The sequence below is a fragment of the Stegostoma tigrinum genome, chromosome 32, assembly GCF_030684315.1.
Source record: "Stegostoma tigrinum isolate sSteTig4 chromosome 32, sSteTig4.hap1, whole genome shotgun sequence".
NCBI lineage: Eukaryota > Metazoa > Chordata > Chondrichthyes > Orectolobiformes > Stegostomatidae > Stegostoma > Stegostoma tigrinum.
In genome coordinates this window covers 17,263,631-17,285,223 of record NC_081385.1, presented here as the reverse complement: position 1 = coordinate 17,285,223, position 21,593 = coordinate 17,263,631, and the positions used below count along the sequence as shown (strand labels likewise).

Below are 21,593 nucleotides of genomic sequence, written 5' to 3'. Positions count from 1 at the left end.
ATAAACAAATAAAGTTATAAGAAAAACATTAGAGTCCTTCCATAAGCTCTACACTGGGGGCTTTCTCCTGCACTTGGCCGACCCTAACATGGCTTGCAGGCCGCTGGCCACCAATCAGTGGCAAGCTGATCACCCAGACTTCAGTCTGCTGACCGCCCGGATTCCCAGCATATTCACCACCAGCTGTTCTTCTCTGGGCCTGCCAACCACTGGCCATGCCACTCAGCACTGCCCCAACCAACTAGGAAATATGAGTTACTCTACAACCCAAACACTATCGCTTAAATGTCCTATTTCAGAAATCATTTTGCAAAGACAGACAACACGTGGATATCAAGGGTGGCAAAAGTAAAAAAAAACAGATTTTGATAATGCTAGACTAGAGATGTTTTCTTTCTCTTCCTTTTTAATTCTTTGCAGTTGATGCACTCTTTCATTCACTGATTGAAAAATTGTCTTTTCGCTGTCTTTGAACATGTTTTATTTTCTCCTTCAAAAGTGATTTTTCACAGAAAGGATGATGGAAGACAACTATGTATTATTAGAGAGTCTCTAGCACCTCTACATTCATTCTCTTGCTGTCACTGGACTCATTGTCCACCAAGGCATATGCTCTACCACTCTCAATGCCTGCAACACCCTCCCTCACTCATTGTCACCCACGCTAACCCCTGACATCACTAACTCTGCTTGCCCTCTCTGCTGCCTACTCACTCACTCGAGACACCTCCCCACCTGCACCAAAAGTAACAGCTGTTCCACCCACTTTCATCTTCGTCATACCTACCTCTCTCTAATTACAGGAGAAAGGACATCCACAATAACACAAAGAATCCAGATGGGTGGTGGGGGCCCCAACTTTCAGCTCGCCACCATTATGCGGAGAGGATTCCGACTCTGGCCACCCCAACTGGATATGTTTTCAAACCCTCAGGGCTTTCCCTTGACTTACTATGCTGGAACCCTCTCAGCAAAGCCTATTCCTCTTGACAACTGAGGACTGCTGGCAACCATGACAAGTTTCCTCTCTTTGAGTTGGCGCTAAACAGCAAGACAAAATAGAAGTAATATGAGGCTCAACTTCCTGACTGAGGGTGCAAAATATAAAATTGAAGAGTAAGGCAATTATGCTGTGAGCATCCAGATAGGCTCAGACTGAGTGTGTAGTATGATAATGAATGAAGAGAACAGACATGCAGCCTTCTTCAATGCATGAGCTGGGTGTATGTCTCTGAGTGCACAGTGCCCCTGCAGCAGCCAACGTAGCACTGAAGTGCAAAAGCATCCAGTGCGTGGGTCAGAGATACAGGCTGGCACATATTGGATGTCAAGGTCCCTGGCCACGGCATGCGTGAGGCTAATGCTCATGGAACATGGCTGAGATATTCATCAATCCATTGAGATCCTTTGGAGCAAGCAGAAAGCTCAAGTCGCCAAAGCGGGGCTCCAACTTCCATGACGTTGGTCACATTTGGTGAATTTGGTAAGTTAGAAAGCTGAGTACTAGTGAGGCAACTTGGACAATGAGCATGACATTTAACAAGCAACAATCCCCTCATTTGGCCACTAGGCACTGTATACTGAGAAACTTGCAACACCCCTTGTGAGAATCATAAAAGATGGTACGAGTTACTCCTAACTTCTCAGTGAGCTGAGCTGATTTCTCGTCTAGTTCTGCCATAAATCTTGCTATAGCTCATGTTATTCAACCCCCTAAACATTCTGCTTGTGGTCTTAATGCTTTCTAGTTCAAATTACAAGCTGCTTCCAGAAAAGTGAAGTGTTTAGTCAACGTTTTTGTAATTGGTTACAGATATCAACTGGAAATCGAAATCTCTTTTTTAAAAGTTATTAGTCCCTTTGGAAATTGTTAATAGTTTATAAATATAATTTATTTTCTTACATAACAGAAATCAAAAGTGCTGACCAAGCAATGTGTACAATATTGAGTTCCCTATGATGCAGTAATGTCAATTGATCAGTACCTGACATCAAGATAACAAAGGGTGGAGCTGGATGAACACAGCAGGCCAAGCAGCATCTTAGGTGCACAAAAGCTGACGTTTCATCAGAAAAGGGGGATGGTGAGAGGGCTCCAAAATAAATAAGGAGAGAGGGGGAGCCGGATCGAAGATGGAAAGAAGAAAAGATAGATGGAAAGGAGACAAACAAGTTAAAGGGGTGGGGATGGAGCCTACAGAGGTTCGTGTAGGTAGGGAGGTAGGGAGGGGATATGTCAGTCCGGGGAGGACGGACAGGCCAAGGTGGCAGGATGAGGTTAGTAGGTAGGAAATGGAGGTGCGGCTTGAGATGGGAGGAGGGGATAGGTGAGATGAAAAACAGGTTAGGGAGACAGGGACAAGCTGGGCTGGTTTTGGGATGCAGTGGGGGAAGGGGAGAGTTTGAACCTTGTGAAATCCACATTTACACCTTTGGGCTGCAGGGTTCCCAAACAGAATATGAGTTGCTGTTCCTACAACCATCCCATGGCATCGTTGTGGCACTGCGGGAGGCGCAGGTTGGACATGTCATCTAAGGAATGCAAGTGGAAGTTGAAATGGTTCACGACTGGGAGGTGCAGTAGTTTATTGCGAACCGAGCATTGGTGTTCTGCAAAGAGGTCCCAAAGCCTCCGTGTGGTTTCCCCAATGTAGAGGAGGCCACAATGGGCTCATCCCTGCCTCCCTAACCCGTTTTTCCTCTCACCTATCTCCTCCACCCACCTCAAGCCACACCTCCATTTCGTACCTACTAACCTCATCCCGGCCCCTTGACCTGTTCATCCTCCCCAGACTGACCTATCCCCTCCCTACCTCCCCACCTATACTCACCTCTACAGGCTCCATCCCCGACCCTTTAACTTGCCTGTCTCCTCTCCACCTATCTTCTCCTTTATCCATCTTCGATCCACCTCCCGCTCTCTCCCTATTTATTTCGGAACCCTCTCCCCATCCCCTTTTCCAATGATGGGTCTAGGCCCGAAACGTCAGCTTTTGTGCTCCTAAGATGCTGCTTGGCCTGCAGTGTTCATCCAGCTCCACACTTTGTTATCTCGGATTCTCCAGCATCTGCAGTTCCCATTATCTCCAGTACCTGTACATCTCTTGTTTCTACACACAAATGGTCAATGAGGGGATGAAAAGTACTAGCATTTGTTAGGCAATTTTGTTTGGAAATGGAGAGATTGGAAATGTATTTATTTTCCACTATGAACTTTTAACTTTGTGTAAAATGACCTGAAGACAGCTAATATTTCAGTCCACAGGAACATCTTGTTACATTTGACAATCATCACAATTTCACATCTGTGTAAGATTTGTGTAATTATAAAATAGATTAAAACTTAATGAGAAAGTAAAATGGAATTCTACATGATAATATATTGTACTGAGTTTTTCTAATTCATTCACAGGATATGAGCACTGCTGGCTTAGCCAACATTTATTGTCCATCGCTTTTCCTACACCACATTGAAAAATTAAACTAGAAGTATTTTGACTAATTTGTTTCTAAGTGTTGTTCTACTTCCACTGCTGAACAGAAGATATTTTTACCAATAATTTTAGGTTATCTGCCTTCGCTTAAAGGTTAAAGAATCTCATGATTCATAAACACAGTAAGCGCAGAACACTCATGATGACCCAAGTGTGTAAATCATTATCTAATCTGAAATGTCCAGTTCATTCAGTAACAATTAATGATGTCCATAATCTGACTGTCTGTAAAATAATTCTGTAAGAGTCTTGGTGACTCCACAACATATTGTGATTGGAAGTCCACTGGAATGACCAAATACAAACAAGACTAATAAAAACTGAAAATAGCAAGTCAGGCAGCATCTGTGGATACAGTGTAGCTTTGAAGTCTGATGACCTGCTTAATAATATCAGCATGTTCTACTTTTAATTATGACTTCAGCATCCACAGTATTTTGCTGTTTAAACACACTAATTGTGATTTTGAAAGCAATGTTAGAAGGACTGATACTGGTACTAAAGTTTAATTCTGATAAACAGCTGAGTAGTTATGATAATCAATGAGATATGAAACATTTACACTGAATGGAAAACACATGATTAATTAATTATCAGCCTAACATCAAACTTGATGGCTCAATTATTGCAATAATATTGTTTTTAAAGAGGGGAGGTGGTAATGTCATTGGGTTAGCAAACTTAGGCTAATAATATCTTCAAAAATAAATTGTGCAGCTAGCTCAGTTGGTCAAGCATGCAACCCTTAATGTCAGGGTTGTGGGTTTCAGCCTCACATTGGATGAATGCTAACTTTTGTGGTTTTTGTGGTGCATTGGTAATACTCCTACATCTAAGCCAAGAGATGTGGGTTCAAATCCCATAATTGCAAGCCATAGTAGCATTTTTTAAAAAAAAACTATAGTCTTCTTCAAAACGTGCAAAAGTTCTTTAAAAAAATGGGAAAGAAAATAACCAGTTCAGAATTTCTCTAACACCACTGCAGACATATGGATCGTGTGTCTTCCTTCTGCTCGGTAAGAATTCTATGATTTTGAAGAAGTCATATTTGCTTGAAGAGATAGCAAGAACTGCTGATGCTAAAGTCAGAGATAACACATTGTGGAGCTGGAGAAGCTCAGCAGACCAAACAGCATCAGAGGAGCAGGAAAGTTGACATTTTGGGTCAGGACTCTTTTTCAGAAATGGGGAAGGGGAAGGGAGCACAGAAATAAATAAAGGAGGGGTGGGACTGGAATGATAGGTGGGATGGTGATAGGTGAATGCAGGTAGGGAGTGGTGGGGATTGGTCAGTGGGATGGCTAGTGCAGATGAGTAGGAGAGTAGATGGACAGGTTGTGTTGGGTCAAGAAGGTGGGGATGAGAGGGAGGGTTGGACATGGGATGAGGCCAGGTGTGGTGAGATTTTGAAACTGGTGAATACCATGTTTAGGCCATTAGGCTGTAGGCTCCCAGGATGGAATACGAAGGGTTGCTCCTCCAGTTTGCGGGCGGTGTCAATGTGATACAGGAGGAGGCCCAGGATGGACACCCAAAGAATGGAAGGTGTTGTGTATAGAAAGAGTGCAGATGTTCTACAAAACAGTCTATGAGTCTACACTTGGTTTTATTGATACAGAGGAGGCCATATCAGGAGCAGCGGATGCAGTAGACCGAGCTGACAGGTGTGCAGGTGAACCCTGTCTGATATGAAAAGTCTGCTTCATTTGCATCCGTACTGTTCTTGAATGCTGTTGTTTTAAAGGAAATATAACTAACAATGTAAAAAATTGATAGGGTGATAAACAATAAAGTAGGCTGAGGGGGTGAAAGTTAACTTTCAATTCAAATTTCATTAATAGATGACAGTGTGTGTGCGCGAGTGAGTGCGCACGAGTGAGATTCATCTCCACCAGACCTTGGTGTTTTAGCACAAGTCTTCCAGTGATCTCATTGGATTGAAACAAATTGCTGTGAAGCAGCTGCAACAACGCTTTTGTTCCGAATATAAATAGGTTTGGCTTGTGTTCTAGCAAATTTTGTGGTGTTCTGTAGGCCAGAGGTACCATGTGGTGAATAGGTACCTTTACTCTTCTTATTGGAGTAATAACTTAAAACAAGCTCATGGCCCTGAAATGGAAAGTATACTTTCAAGGGATTATATTCAAAATGTTATTATTTTTAATAGGATTCAGCTCTTCAGGTTATTAGCACTTAAATAACCCTTTCCACAGAAGACTGTGAACTCTTATCTGGCTATAAGAAAAGTGCTTTTAACTTTATTGAAGATATTAGCCAGACTGCATCAGTACCAATTACAGACCAGCCAAACAAGCTTAAGTTCTTTTAGTGATAACAAGGTGTACAGCTGGATGAACACAGCAGGCCAAGCAGCATCAGTGGAGCAGGAAGGCTGATGCTTCAGGCCTAGATCCTTCTTCAGTTTCTACTATCTCAAGTTCTTTTGAACCAGCTGCACGAGCTACGCATAGCCACTTCCCATAGCTGACTACAGAAATAATGGAAGAGCTAGAATGGAAGACGACATTGCTCCGCTAAGTGTGTATTATGAGAAGTGAATCTCTGAAGACTGTCGGATAATTCACAAGTCTACAACAATACATAGATCAATAATGTTCACAGAGTTCACTCAAATAAATGGAAATTTACCGACTATTATACATTAGTAACAATTGAGGTAGGGCTGTTTCCTTGGTATTTTATGACCATTAAAATAGACCGGTGAGAAACTATGCCTACATTCTTTAAAAGGGTGGAATTTCCCAAGTTTGGGTTTAGTGTTCTGATCAGAATTTCCTTTATGCTGAAGGTCTAATTCCACAGAAGGAAAGAATGTTTTCTTTCCGTCCCAACAGAATTCCACTCTGAATTTACGACACCAGATTAACTTAACATCTTATCAAGCAGAGTGATATTGCAGATCAGAATAAAGGCAGGAGAACCTCTTACAGCTGGCTAAGTATTGCAAGGGACGAGGTTTGGGGAGGTGGTGCAAATTGGGCTAGATGGCTGATGGGTAATCACAGATATGCCAATTTGGGATGGTGTGAGGAGGCGGTATTATAGGCATGAGAGGTAGCCTCAAATACTGAGGGTGTGGGATTCAATTCCCAGTGTTGGAAAGGCTATTTGCAAGGCAAGTAGAAAGTTAACATGAAAAATGAGAAATATGTTTGATCCTCTAGGTCCAAAAATGGTGTTGGAAATAGAGTTACTTTCGACTTTGCAATAGTCCTTGCATTTCTTTAACTGCCACATTAAAAATTTTAAATGGAGCTTAAAAAAAAGAGACTTACAGACTCCTTTAGTCATTAATTACCGCCTAGGAATGGGTCAACTTGCTACCTTATCTACTTTCATTAATACTAGAGGCAGATATGTTGAAGACATCCTGCATTTGAATCTAAATTTAAAAACTTTTCTTGATTCATTCCTCTGAACCCAAAACTATCTTATGAAAGTTAAAGATTTCCCACAATATCGTATGTAGGTTGATTTTGGATCTTACAAAACTGAGATTTAATTCAGAAATGTCTAAGCATATTAAAAAGCTGTAATTAAACTTGGACTTCTGGTCTGAACTCTTAAAATGAATAATAACGTTAGCCATATATTCTACTTATGCATAGATAGATTATTAGATAAGGGGGAAAATGTGTTATCTAAAAGTTATATTTGCATGATTTATTCAGGTCATGAGCTTGAATAACTGTCTTCCACACTTAGTTCTGTATTAATTTTCTGAAAACATCATGTTTTAATAACTCTCAGCCAATCTAAATCTTTACATACATTGGCACAGCAAAAATAAATATCATTTGAAACAACTCTTTAAAAGTGCATTACTGTACTAGGCTGAGCCACTTGAAAATTACTCATTCTACTTGGGCAAAAGTTGTGCTAGTTTTCAAGCAATTTTTCTTACACTTGACACTGGAGGCCAAGAGAGAGAAAAAAAAAATTCCATTCTCTCACACAAACAATAACCACAATGAACACAAGATTCCATTTGCTTATCTTTCTTTCTACCAAGAAGAGTTTTTTAAAAATCTATTTTGTACATTACTAATTTCAGAACAATGCCGAGGTTTATTTGACACTGAAGAGTTGATAGGGCACAGCTGTTTAATATGGAAAGTGTTAATTCATTACTAATTCATAGGGTGGAATCTGCCTAACCCTGAAACGATGTGGGTAAAGGACAATCTGTTGGGAAAACATGGCAAGATCAGCAGAAATAAGATTCTCTGCGACAAGACCAAAAATGATTCTGCATTCAACTTTTGGGAGGTGAGAAGAGAATCCTGATAGGGTGCAGCAAGAGGCTTATTTGCATGGCCTTACGTACCTCTAGTCACTAATCTGATCTCATTAATATGCATTTTCCTATACTCCCACATGCTGGATAGAAACTATACACTGCAAATTACTGACATGAATATCAAAAGGAGGTACTTGGCAACTCTAGCTCACTCCTTGCTCCTCTAGGCTTCCAACTTGGACAGCAATATCACAAGGCACATTCCATAAGCTGCAAATGCCTGTGCTCCCTGTACACAGATACTGGCATCAGATACATACTCAACCATTCCGTACCCTCATGGTATATCTCCAACCTACTTGCAATACATCTTGCCAATTCAATGCCTTGCTTTAGAGTGCACTTGCACCTTTTATTACAATACTGCTGCCAGGGGTAAGCATCATCTCTACGATGATCAGTGTTCCTCACAGGTCCTCTCTTGCTCTTTTAGCAGTCACAATCTTGGATGCTTTGCCTTGACTTTTTGGGCTTTGCTTTTGGATTCAGGCTTACAAGTTCAGTTTTTCTGTCTGGCCTTGCCTTTTAGCATAAACTCAAACCCAGTCAGCTGGGCATAGTTGTCAGTAGTGATCAGTCATGGGGGTGGGCATCTGCTATTTCAATGTTCCACCTACGCCATATGCCAGTGGTTTAAACAGCAAGCACGCCGCATGTCCTTCAAACAAACCAGCATGTCTCAAAGCCTAAAGTGAGTGGTCATCAGCTAGGTTAAAGGAGACGGCCATCAGTCACAGAGTGCAGACAAAATAAGTCAAAGACACCACCCAAGGGCTTGGACACAGTCAATTAGCCACTTGGGGTATTTAGGGTAAAGCAGTCCACACCTCTATAGCCCAGGGAGTGGACCTCTGTCAATCCCAATGATCCCGTTCAACCAGTTCAAGAAGTCATGCTCAGTCAGTCAGAGAGCTACAGAGAGATCAATCAAAAGCTTGTTCATTCACCAGCCAGGGATACCTCTCAAGGTTGGTCAGAGGACAGGCTGTGGTAAGTCTAGGATTAACCTGAACACAAAATCAAGGTTGGATAATCAGGGGCCACTGGTAGGAAACCTGAAGAATGCAATCTTGGCAACTGGTCACAACATGTTACAATGCAGAGGGGTCATAAAGATTGTAAAGAGCATCAATGCATAATATAAAAAGAAGAGACAACAGAACATGGAAGGGCAATTGATATTGCGTGAGACATGGGTGGTCATCAACAGTCTGTTGGGGAGAAAGTGCACGACTATGTCTGGCATGACCACGCGGCACGCCTGGGTCTCAGAGTAAAGTGAGATGAACAAATAATAGTGTCAACATAGAGCTGGCTTCATCCACCCTATGTTCTCTTGTAGCAGCCAGTGTAATTGAGATCTGTGAAAGCACCGCTCCAAAATCACCATGACCTATCCTATGCTGTATAAAATCTCACCATTCTATCTTGAATTACTCCTTTCACCGCAATCATTCCCTTAGAGATCTAGTTCAATGAAGCACGTGCAAGGATTTTGATTTCCCACTTCCTCTAGGACTTGAAGGACCGCCCCCAAGCCTCAAAGACCAACCATGTACCCTCCCAGAAGAACTGACTTCGTCCGACAGCTCCAGCTAATCACAGTCCAGTCCCTGGAATGAGGTCTCCACAGCTTTCCAGCTGACTGGTCAGCCTCAGAATGGTTACAAATGACCTGCAGGATTGACAGTGGCCCAATTCCTCAGGCTTCAGAAACAATGATCCATGGAATCTGGCAGGGCCAAGTGACCGACTAGCCCTATACACATTCCTGGGCTGGAATCAGAGAAGTCACTTGACTGACTGTGACAGCACCAAATGACTCAATATAGTGCCTTTGACTTGCTAAGGACTTTGTCTGAAAACTCATGTACGTGCTTCAAGCAAATGGCCATGTTTGCCTTCTCGCTACTAGCGCATGCCACAGATGGACTGACTCATGGCCAACAGGCAGTCCATGAGTCATCAGATTCTATTGCAGGGGTTGGAATCCCTGCACCATCCGATAAGTGTCTCCTACAGGCATAGTGGTAAAATAACCTTATATTCTGAACCCAAAAGTGTCTCCCACCTCCCTCAAAAGATAAAGCAAACAAGCACAGAGAGACCTCCAAAGTACAGGCCCATCACGTAACCCAACTTAAATGCCAACCTTCCTCATTTCTCTATTCCCTGTCTCTCTCACTCACCCTTTATTTCTTCTCTCTGCCTGTGTCATTCTTTCTCTACAAATTGGTCTCACTTTCTCCATCGCTCCATGTTTCCATCTGTTTTTCTGCTAGTTTCTCTCCTTCTGTTGTACCTTACATCTCACTCCTTTACTTTCCCCTTCAAATGCTGCCTCTTACCCCTTTGGTCTCACTTACTCTTTTGTTTTGGCCCTAACCTCTCAAATCGCTCCCTCCTATTTAATAGATCTGAGCACGTATGCAGGACCCGGACTTCACAGAGCCTCTTCATGTTTCAGCAACATTGTTAAATTTAAGCCGGATATGAGTGCAGAGGTCACCACCCTCTCAGATCACTTAGCTTCTGTTGCTTCAGCCGTGCTATGGCTGATAGAGATAAGACTATGTGGTCCCTCTGGAATAACTGTAGAGGGCAGACGAGATTGCTACATAACTGAAAATGTGTACAATTCAAAATCAACCCCTGCTCACTTTCAAATCAGCACATGTTCAGATCTCACCCTCATTAATAATCCAGGATGGGCCCTGATGGTTCCAAGATGGTAGGGTCCCTGCAGTGTCTTGTTGACAGAGGGACCTAAGGGTGCAGGTACACAGTTTCTTGAAAGTTGTATTGGAGGTAGACAGGATGGTGAAGGTTGCATTTGGCACACATGCCTTTATTGGTCTGAGCACTAAGTGTATGAGTTGGAACATCATGTTGTTGCTGAACAAGACATTGGCGAGGCCACTTTTAGAATATTGCACATAATTTTCGTCACACTGCTATAGGAATGATGTTGATAAGCTAGATAGGGTGCAGAAAAATAATTTACAAGGATGTTGCCAGGACGAGACAGTGAGTTATAAGGAAAGGTTGGATAGGCTGGAAGTTTTCTCCCCAGGAATTGAGGCTGAGACCTTATAAAAGTTTATGAAAATCTCAAGGAACATAGATAACAAGATGTAGAGCTGGATGAACACAGCAGGCCAAGCAGCATCAGAGGAACAGGAAGGCTGACGTTTCAGGCCTAGACCCATTTTTCAGAAAAGGGTCTAGGCCTGAAAGGTCAGCCTTCCTGCTCCTCTGATGCTGCTTGGCCTGCTGTGTTCAACCAGCTCTACACCTTGTTATCTCAGATTCTCCAGCATTTGCAGTTCCTACTATCTCAGGGACATAGAGAAGTTGAATAGCTAAGGTATTTTCCCCAGAGTAGGGAAATCTAAAACTAGAAGGCAAAGATTTAAGCTGAGGGGGCAAATATTTAAAAGGGACCAGAGGGGAGCTTTTCTCACACAGAGGGTAAAATGTGTATAGAATAAGCTGCCAGAGAAATTGGTAGAGGTGGGTACAATTATATTTAAAAGACACTTGTACAGTTATATGGATAGGAAAGGTTGGGAGAGATATGGACCAGATGGGACTAGTTCAGTTTAGGATGACTTGGTCAGCACAAATGAAATTGACGGAAGGGTCTGTTCCCATGTTGTATGATTCAATGTCTCTAACTCTGACATTAACATAGGTCCTGTCCATTGACTGTTTAGTACTCCAAAATATAATTACTGCATCTCCCACCGCACTCAAAGGCTCTGCAAGCCTGAGACTGGCAGCCTGCAACTTGACACTGAACAGCTTATATTCTAAAAAAGCAACGGAAGCAAGAAAAGCTAGCAGCCACAAAGTGAGCAAAATGCGTGACGAGGCGTAAAATGCATCGTGTCAATGTAGGAGTGGCCCCCATGCCCAAAGTGACCTGGCCAAAACACGAAAATGATACATATCTCTGAATTTCAAAGTCCTGAGGAATTGTAGTAATTCAATAGCTGGGCCAAGAACAAGAATGACAATGAGATGAGGCTGGTGGTTTACCAATGCAAAGTAGCATTATTGAAAAGGTGGCGAAAGACTGTGCCAGTGGAGAATGATGTGTTGTTCAGACGAAGGCAGAATTGGATGCAGGCCAACAATACAAAGAGTTAACTGCTGCCACCAGATACTTTCTCAGACTTTCATGTTGGTGCCATTTAGTTTCCCAAGAATGAGAGAAGTAGAAACTGCAGAGCGAGACAACCAAAGTGACTAAGGAGATGCAAATGTATTCAAATAAGATAGTTGCCATTTATTAGCGAGATTCTGAACTTACCATTTATACCTCTGCAGAAAAATCAGAAGCTTTTCTCAACGATAATGGGAACTGCAGATGCTGGAGAATCTGAGATAGCAAAGTGTGGAGCTGGATGAATACAGCAGACGAAGCAGCATCTTAGGACCACAAAAGTTGACATTTTGGGCCTAGACACTTTTTCAGAAAAATGAAGAGTCTAGGCCCGAAATGTCAGCTTTTGTGCTCGTAAGATGCTGCTGCGCCTGCTGTGTTCATCCAGCTCCACACGGTGTTATCTCAGCTTTGCTCAACTTACAGGTTTGATTCTTCTCACAATACCCACATTGACCCATGCAGCTCAACACAACAGAAGATTACACCCCCGATTCACATACTATAAATAGAGCTGATCAGGGTATTGCAATAATAAGTAACATTTAAAATTCTGGGAACCAGTTTCTGATATTCCACCCGTGATAAGTCTGGAATAATTGAGAATCTTTTCCACAGCAGAAATCAGGCCAGTAGTCCAGAGATGTTCTTGTATAATGTCTTCAGTGCCCAGTGTGTTTTTTTTAAAATTAGAATGACTCTGTGCTGCTTTACAAACAAATATAGATATACCATAACTACTGTCAGCTAATTCTTTCTGGACATTCTCACATAACGCAGCACACATTTACAGACTGATTCATAACAAAAAACTACATGCTGAAATATTCTGCCAAACTCTGATAGGTTTGATTTGAGATAATTGATTTAGAGAAAACCGTGCAGGGCAAAATGTTGAGCTTGATAATTATGACAACAAAAAATTCCCCCACCTAGCAAAGTGACAGAAAAAATTTAATCAGCACATTACATGAACAGATATTATTTTCGGGCGGCACGATGGCTCAGTGGTTAGCACCGCAGCCTCAATGCCAGGGACCCGGGTTCGATTCCCGCCTCAGGCGACTGTCTGTGTGGAGTTTGCACATTCTCCCCGTGTCTGCGTGGGTTTCCTCCGGGTGCTCCGGTTTCCTCCCACAGTCCAAAGATGTGCAGGTTAGGTAGATTGGCCATGCTAAATTGCCCTCTAGTGTTCAGGGGTGTGTGGGTTTTGGGGGCATGGGTCTGGGTAGGATGCTTCAAGGGGCGGAGTGGACTTGCTGGGCCGAAGGGCCTGTTTCCATACCGTAGGGAATCTAATCTAATAAATGCATCAGCATGTGACAATATACAACTTGAGCCATCCATTGCTGCACTGAATAGTGGTGAAATGTCCTTGTGTTTCAACATTTCAAATACTGTATCAGGATGCACTGGAAATGAACAACAGCATAAATGGGGCACTGATTACATTGCATTTCACTTAGTTATTGAATCCATGGGCGAGAACTTGAGATTGTCCTGAGCAGAACAGCTCAGCATGTGACTTCAGTTGAGCCATGGAGGCTTCACCAATTTGTTTCCTGAAACCAGGCTTTACAAAATGTAAACATTTAAAAGTGGATTGTACTCATTGTTTTAAAATTTAGCACCTGCTCTGGAATGAGGCTTATCACTGTGCATTTATAGATAAGTCACTCGAGTTCTGTAACCAAGTGCATTTGTTTAAAATTCAGTTGTCACTTCAGAATAGGTCAACTGTGTCTTATATCCTCCTAAAAGGCAATGCTCACGCGGAGAGTGATAACTGGAATTCTGCAGCAGGGACATATTGTGATGCCTGTAATGTTGATAAATCATTAACAAACAGAGCCGTCCATAGTTTTAGAATGGAAGGGCAAAATATGTCGGCACAGGCTTAGAGAGCTGAAGGGCCCGTTCCTGTGCTGTATTGTTCTTTGGGCCTCTATAGGAGCTGTCTGGCAACTAAAAAGGTTGCAGAGACTTTGATGCCAAAATTGGAGTGGCACAGTCGTTAGCACTGCTGCCTCACAGCTCTAGGGAGCCAAGTTCGATTCCACTCTCAGGTGACTGTCTGTGAGGAGTCTGCACATTCTCCCCATGTCTGCGTGGGTTTTCTCCAGGTGCTCCGATTTCCTCCGACAGTCCAAAGATGCGCAGTTTAGGTGGACTGACCATGCTAAATTACCCATAGTGTTCAGGGAGGTGTAGATTTGGTGGGTTAAATTGGATGGATCTGGGTGGGACGCTCTGAGGTTCAGTGTGGACATGTAGGGCCAAAGGGCCTGTTTCCACATTGTAGGGATTCTATGATGCAGCTGAGCTAAAAGTTTACTTTCTCATATTTCCCCATAAAATTTAAGTACTTTATGCTTATGATTAAATATCACATGGCTGAGGCTTCATTCAAAAGTGCTCGAATAATTAACAAGCAAGCTGTTGTCTAAAAAACAAGCACTTCTACTTGTATGAGGCACAATGTGTTTGACAACGTCTTCAGTGAGGTCAAGAAGTCAACGAAATGTGCCACTTAAGCCAAAATCATAGCCTCAATAGTGAGGAAGACATTTGTCAATGTTTGTAAAGTTCATGCAGTCAGCCCTTTGATGACTACCTGTATGAAGCTTAGTTCCAGGGCCTCTAGCCAATTGTAAATAGGTGACAGCTCTCCCATCCTCCGGGACCAAGGTCTCAAACAGAGAAAGTCTTGGAGCCAGTTCTTTGATCACGTTGTGGCATTCTTGTGATATCAAACGAAAGGTCACTTTTAGAATGACTTTTGACCAATGCAGACACAGTGGGCTGAAGGATTTTTTCCATGCTGTAGATCTCAATTACTCTATAAATGTCTTGTTCCATACAGAATCTTGAGAGTACAGAAGAAAATTACTGCAGATGCTGGAGTCTGTACAGAAAATAGAAACAGCCAAAGAAAAGAAAGATTATCCGAGGTGGGATTAGACAGCCATGGCTGACAAAGGAAGTCAGGAAATATATCAAAGAAAAAGAGACAGCCTATAAAGTGGCCAAGAGCACTGGAAAATCAGAAGATTGGGAAGGCTACAAAAACAAACAGAGGATAACAGAGAGCAATAAGGAAGGAGAGGATCAAATATGAAGGTAGGCTAGCTAGTAATATTAGAAGTGATAGTAAAAGCTTCTTTCAATACATAAAGAAACAAATGAGAGACAGAAGTAGATATTGGGCCGCTCCAAATTGATGCTGGAAGGCTAGTGATGGGAGATAAGGAAATAGCTGAAGAACTTAAGCACTTTGCGTCAGTCTTCACAGTGGAAGACATGAGTAGTATGCCAACAACTAGGGAGAGCCAGGGGGCACAGCTGAGTATGGTAGACATTACAAAAGATAAAGTGCTAGAAAAGCTAAAAGGTCTAAAAATTGATAAATTTCGTGGCCCCGATGGGCTACATCCTAGAGTTCTGAGGGAGGCGGCTGAGGAAATAGCGGAGGCTTTGGTTGTGATCTTTCAAAAGTCACTGGAGTCAAAGAAAGTCCCAGATGATTGGAAAATCGCTGTTGTAACCCTCTTGTTTAAGAAAGGATCAAGGCAAAAGGTGGAAAATTATAGGCCGATTAGCCTAACCTCGGTAGTTAGTAAAATTCTTGAATCCATTGTCAAGGATGAGATTTCTAAATTCCTGGAAGTGCAGGGTCAGATTAGAACAAGTCAGCATGGATTTAGGAAGGGGAGGTTGTGCCTGACAAACCTGTTCGAATTCTTTGGGGAGGTGATAAGTATGTTAGACCAGGGAAACCCAGTAGATGTTATCTATCTAGACTTCCAAAAAGGCCTTTGATACAGTGCCTCACGGGAGGCTACTGAGCAAGGTGAGGGCCCATGGTGTTCGAGGTGAGCTACTGGCTTGGATTGAGGTTTGGCTGTCTCACAGAAGGCAGAGAGTTGGGATAAAAGGCTCTTTTTCGGAATGGCAACCGGTGACGAGTGGTGTCCCGCAGGGTTCAGTGTTGGGGCCACAGCTGTTCACCTTATATATTAATGGTCTGGATGAAGGAATTGGGGGCATTCTGGCGAAGTTTGCCGATGATACAAAGATAGGTGGACAGGCAGGTAGTACCAAGGAGGTGGGGAAGCTGCAGAAAGATTTAGACAGTTTAGGAGTGTGGTCCAGGAAATGGCTGATGAAATTCAATATGAGTAAATGTGGGGTTTTGCACTTTGGAAAAGAAGAATACAGGCATGGACTATTTTCTAAATGGTGAGAAAATTCACAAAGCAGAAGTACAAAGGGATCTGGGAGTGTTGGTCCAGGATTCTCTACAGGTTAACTTGCAGGTAGAGTCCGTAATTAAGAAAGCGAATGTAATGTTGTCGTTTATCTCAAGAAGGCTGGAATATAAAAACAGCGATGTGCTTCTGAGGCTTTATAAAGCTCTAGTTAGGCCCCATTTAGAATACTGTGTCAAATTTTGGGCCCCACACCTCAGGAAGGACATACTAGCCCTGGAGTGTGTCCAGCGGAGAATCACACAGATAATCCCTGGAATGATAGGTTTAACGTATGATGAATGACTAAGGATCCTAGGATTGTTCTCATTAGAGTTTAGAAGGAAGATCTAATAGAAACTTACAAGATCATACATTGGTTTAGAAGGGGTGGACGCTAGGAAGTTGTTTCCGTTAGGCGTGGAGACTAGGACCCGTGGGCACAGCCTTAGAATTAGAGGGGGTAAATTTAAAACTGAAATGAGACGACATTTCTTCAGCCAGAGTGGTGGGCTTGTGGAATTCATTGCCACGGAGTGCAGTGGAGGCCGGGGCGTTGGATGCCTTCAAGGCAGAGATCAACAAATTCTTGATCTCAGAAGGAATCAAGGGCTATGGGGAGAGTGCAGGGAAGTGGAGTTGAAATGCCCATCAACCATGATTTAAATGGCGGAGTGGACTTGATGGGCATGATGGCCTTATTTCCACTCCTATGTCTTATGTTCTAAATCACAGTGGGTTAGGCAACATCCATTAAGAGCATGCTAATATTTCTGGACACTGCTGAAATGTTAATTCTCTTTCCCTCCACAGATGCTGCCTGATCATGCAGCATTGATTTATTTCAGATTGCCAGCATCACAAAACTGATACCTTAATAATCATAAAATACTTGTGTAGCATATCAAAAGTCACAAGTAATCTGATGAACTCAATTCATAAAATTCTTGTTACCTTTAAGATTCATTTTGATTTAATAAATTAACAATTAAAATTTTAAATTAATTGTCTCATTCACAGGGAAATTTATCAGGCATTCAATAGCAGACAAATCAGAAGCTGTGATAGCAGATAATATCTTCAAAATTAAGGACAACAGAAGTATGAATACAGAATCCAAAATGATACTAAAAAATTTGCTAAGATAATCACTGGAAATGAAAGTAAACCATTAAAGAAGTGTTAACGCAAGTCAATTTCATGGAAGAAGTGGGTTTTAAAGTATTAAAGTGAATGAAATTAGGGTAAAAAACACACACTGCAATATAACCCTTTCGTTTATCAATTGCACAACAATGCAGGAAACATCCAGATGCTATAAGTTTGACCTTCACTTTATTTGGGTTAATTGTTAAAAACAATTACACTGACCTGGATTTCTACAGTTACGCAATTTCAATATAAATATAATAGACTGAAGTTTTTTTTTAAAAAACGTATTGGACTTCGGTAAGAATACTTTTATTTTGATAAAAACATGCACACCACAGTATGCAGTACATAATGGTAAAGAGTTTTATTTATAATTTCCACACAGATTATCAACTGCAGTATTATTTTATCAAACTTTATACAGTGCTACTTGCCTCTTGTGACCAAATGAGCATGAAAATAGAATATGTGAACTTTTCCCTATATACACACACACACACACACACACACACACACACGCGCCCACCCCACAACAGGATGAACATAGTGAAACCATAGCCAGAACAGAAAGCTTCTTACAATTATCATTCAAACACATTAAAATTGGACTTTTTTTTATTATCAATGTTGGCTATGATTTAAAATACTAGCCTGCCAGGGAATCAAGCTGGTGAAAACTAGGTTTTCAAGCCAAAAAGTATCCAATTTACTGACAATCATACTATCAAAAATTCCATCTGAATCCTTGCTCAACAGGTTAGCAATAGTTCCACATCATTAGGCTATACAGTATATACAAGTAAGTGACCACAACAGGGACACTGTAGGCTCAACTTTATGAATGTCCTTAAAACAGTTTATGGCAGTGATGGGTATATGAGTTTAAGATCACCATAATGTACAGTGACAAAGTGCTGGGCTTTCCAAGAATGCAAAGTATATAAACGCAATTAAAAGAAACTACTTCAGCATCTACCACTTTAGATACACAAATGTTTAATTTTAATCATGCCCATGAAAACAAACTGGACAATTACTGTAGTATCAGTGACTGTACCTACAAATTTCTTTTAGTTTTGAATAGTGATCATCATGATCAGTTGATTACCATTCACCCCTCTGGTACACTAGAACCTTTTAGTAATGGAAAACAATTAAAAACATGACACATTAATAAATGTAACAAGATAAGCAACATTGTTTTTTAAAAAACATCCATTGTTGCTAATATTTTCCTGTTTAGGCATCCAACTACCTTGCGTTGACTTTCAAAGGTGTTTCTTTGAAATAAAAGTGGCATTTACATATACATTGCAACGAAAACCTCAGTAAGGGAAAAGGTTTTCTGTTTAGAAATCTTTGCACACTGCACAGAAATAACAAAATTATCCTGGCTGCAACTTTCACTGAATGAATAAAAAGGGTATATACCTTGACTGCTGTAAGATTGGATTGAAGAACCAATATAGAAGTGATATCAAGGATCATTTATATTTTGAAATTACGATAAAATTAAATCATGAGCTGCAATGTTGGTTACTCAGATTTTACAAAAAGATAATCACTGCAGTACAGCCCACTCTATAATTAACATGCATATGTTTTAAAAGATAAACGATATATGTTCCAAGGTTTGATTCACATGACAAATAGGCCAAAATTAAACTAAAGCAGCAAGGTAGTGTTATTGGAATTACTTTAAACATCTTTGATCGTAACATTTAAGAACACCAAAGATTTTCATCAAAAAAAAATCACTGCAACAAATCAGTGAATTCTTTTTGGATGATGAGCAATTCGATCGTCATATCAACTAGTACATTCCCAGAATACAAGTCAACATGGCTGAGGGAATACAGAATCCTTAACACCACAGAACTACCCAGAAAGTTAGATTGTCAAACATCTTTATGATAAACACCCAATTTGATGCATGGTTAGTGTTACATTTATCCACATTCCTCACATGTAAAACTAACATGAAGGTTTTCAATCTGCTTCCAGTATACCTGCAGCTTCTACTTCTCCACAAGGTACTCTGGCTACCCAGACAGGAATCTTTCAGTATTGCTGGTAAGGTTAACATATAACTGAATATATTTATTAGAACAAAGCCCAAACAATGTTATCTGTGCTTTACTCTCAGGAGTGCTACTTCCTAAATATTTTCAATAGCAAGACTACAGAAGTTACTAAAAAATAAAGAAAAACACACATGCTTTAATCAATCACAGCATGCCTTCAGATTGTCAAAATATTACATGATCCTATGCACATATTAACAAATGAATCAACAATTGTAATTTACACCTTCAAAAAGGTGAACACTTCACAAAACAGCAAATTGTGTAGACGGTTTAAAAAAAGTTTTAACAGCTGTAGAAATCTAACTTTGAACATTTAAGCTTAAAACCAGTTATCTGTGAGCACAAAAAAAACTTCAGTTTTAGAAAAGTTTGCAATAAACCACTGATTCAACAACAGCCAAGGCAAACAAGCTCCCTGAAAATACTCTTCACTAACGTGCCACCAACCGTGGTGTCAATGTTAACGCACATCCACAAGTTACAAGAGACTAAAAAGTAGCTAAACACTTCTGAAGGGAATATGCATTCACCATTAGTTCAGATTTATAATGAAATATGCACTGGAAACATCAAAATATTTCCAGCTTTAAATCACAGATGAAAAAAGGTCATATTTTGGTGGCACTAGGTCAGAGCCAAACATTTAAAAGCTCTGGAAGCAAATCTTGATAGATCCCTCAAGGTTCTTCACCCAGTTGGCCAGGAAACTAATTATCATTATTCTTTCCTCTCAAAAGACATTAATTTTATCACTTACGCTGAACAAATTTTTTTTTCCCTTTCTTGAACTGGAAAAAACTGCAATTGGAACATTAATCTTTTCAGTCAGGAATGTAATGGTTAAATGACTCTTCAAAAGGCCAGGTGGCTGACTGAAAGGTGCTTGTGGCTTTTCAACAACTCTTCCCTTCCGCTACTCCCATCATTAGGTGGTACTTTAAACAAGTAACTAAAAACCATCTGATTGTACAGATGGGAATACGGCACAATTTGGAGTGCATTAAAAGCAGCAACTATTCAGGAATAGATAGCCAGACTAGCATTTGCATTCAAAATGCCAACCTCAAATTATTTTTGATAAAAAGATTAGTATTGTACAAGTGTACTTTTTTGCTGGAAAAACATCCACTCCCTGATGGATATTTTGAATTTTCATACCCTGTGAACATCACTTAGTTTTATTAGAGTATTTAACATAGCTGTCAAAATTGTTTCAGGCAGATAACATTTTTGTAGTATTTAAACATTTGTTATGTTTCCAGTGACTTGATGCAGGTAAAAATCAGATGAGTTTTTCCTGTCCATCAATGCAGCATTTCAAACTTTGATCCTAGTATGTGTCCCTTGATGCCAATTTGACATGGAAAGTACTACTGGCAACTTTATGAAAGTACAATGCAAAACATCTTTAAAAAGGTGCTGCTTGCTGTACATTGTTCAAGAGCTATACAGCTGCTTCTTCCAAGGTCGAGGCCTGCTGTGTGAATTAAGAATGTGTGGTTTAATGTGCTTTTAAATAAGTGAAGGCCCATTGACATGTCTGAAACCGCTGACGATCAAATAATGCAACTTTGACCTATTTTAAGTCATAGTTCAGAGTCTGGAAGAAAAGCTCTGAGAATCATTTGATCTTGGTTCAGGCACTTTCTCCAAAAAGTGGAACTATAAGGGCTAATTTAGTTGTAAAGGATATGAGGTCCTTCCTCTGGAGAGCCTCTCTTATGTAGATCTTCTCTTGCACTAAGGATTCCATTTACATCTGAGCCATTTGTCTTCTGCTCTTCCGTTATTTCATCATCCTTGTTCATAAGTCCAGCCAAGTGACCAAGAGGAAATCCGGTGTCACAGTTCTGTGTGGACGACACTTGAGAAATAACTGGCATTTGCACTGCCGAGTTGTTATCAAAACCATTGTCTCCGATATCATACTGACCCAGGGCCTCCTCTTGCTCCTGTTTCAGGTAGTCTGGCACAATGAAGTCACTGGAAAACAAGTAATTTTAATGATAACTCAACCTTAAAACACAATTTACCACAAAATTTCATATTTTGAGTACTTAGATCAGGATATTTAAAAAGTAGTATTGAACAATAATATGCATATGTCTATCATAAAGCCATTGT

General features: G+C 40.9%; 1 protein-coding gene across 4 annotated transcripts in view; it reads right to left on the bottom strand.

The window, feature by feature from the left end:
- zbtb44 (zinc finger and BTB domain containing 44) overlaps positions 1-21,593 on the bottom strand; it is an 85,215-nt gene that overhangs the window by 25,242 nt on the left and 38,380 nt on the right. For 2 of the 4 annotated variants that reach the window (XM_048562152.2, XM_048562151.2), the window contains exon 6: positions 17,563-21,452. The exons of the other annotated variants lie outside the window; for them this stretch is intronic. In XM_048562152.2, the coding sequence (XP_048418109.1) occupies positions 21,146-21,452 (307 nt within the window). In that variant the 3' untranslated portion in view covers positions 17,563-21,145. Of the gene's footprint in view, positions 1-17,562; positions 21,453-21,593 lie in introns of those variants that run through there. 4 annotated transcript variants of the gene reach the window in all.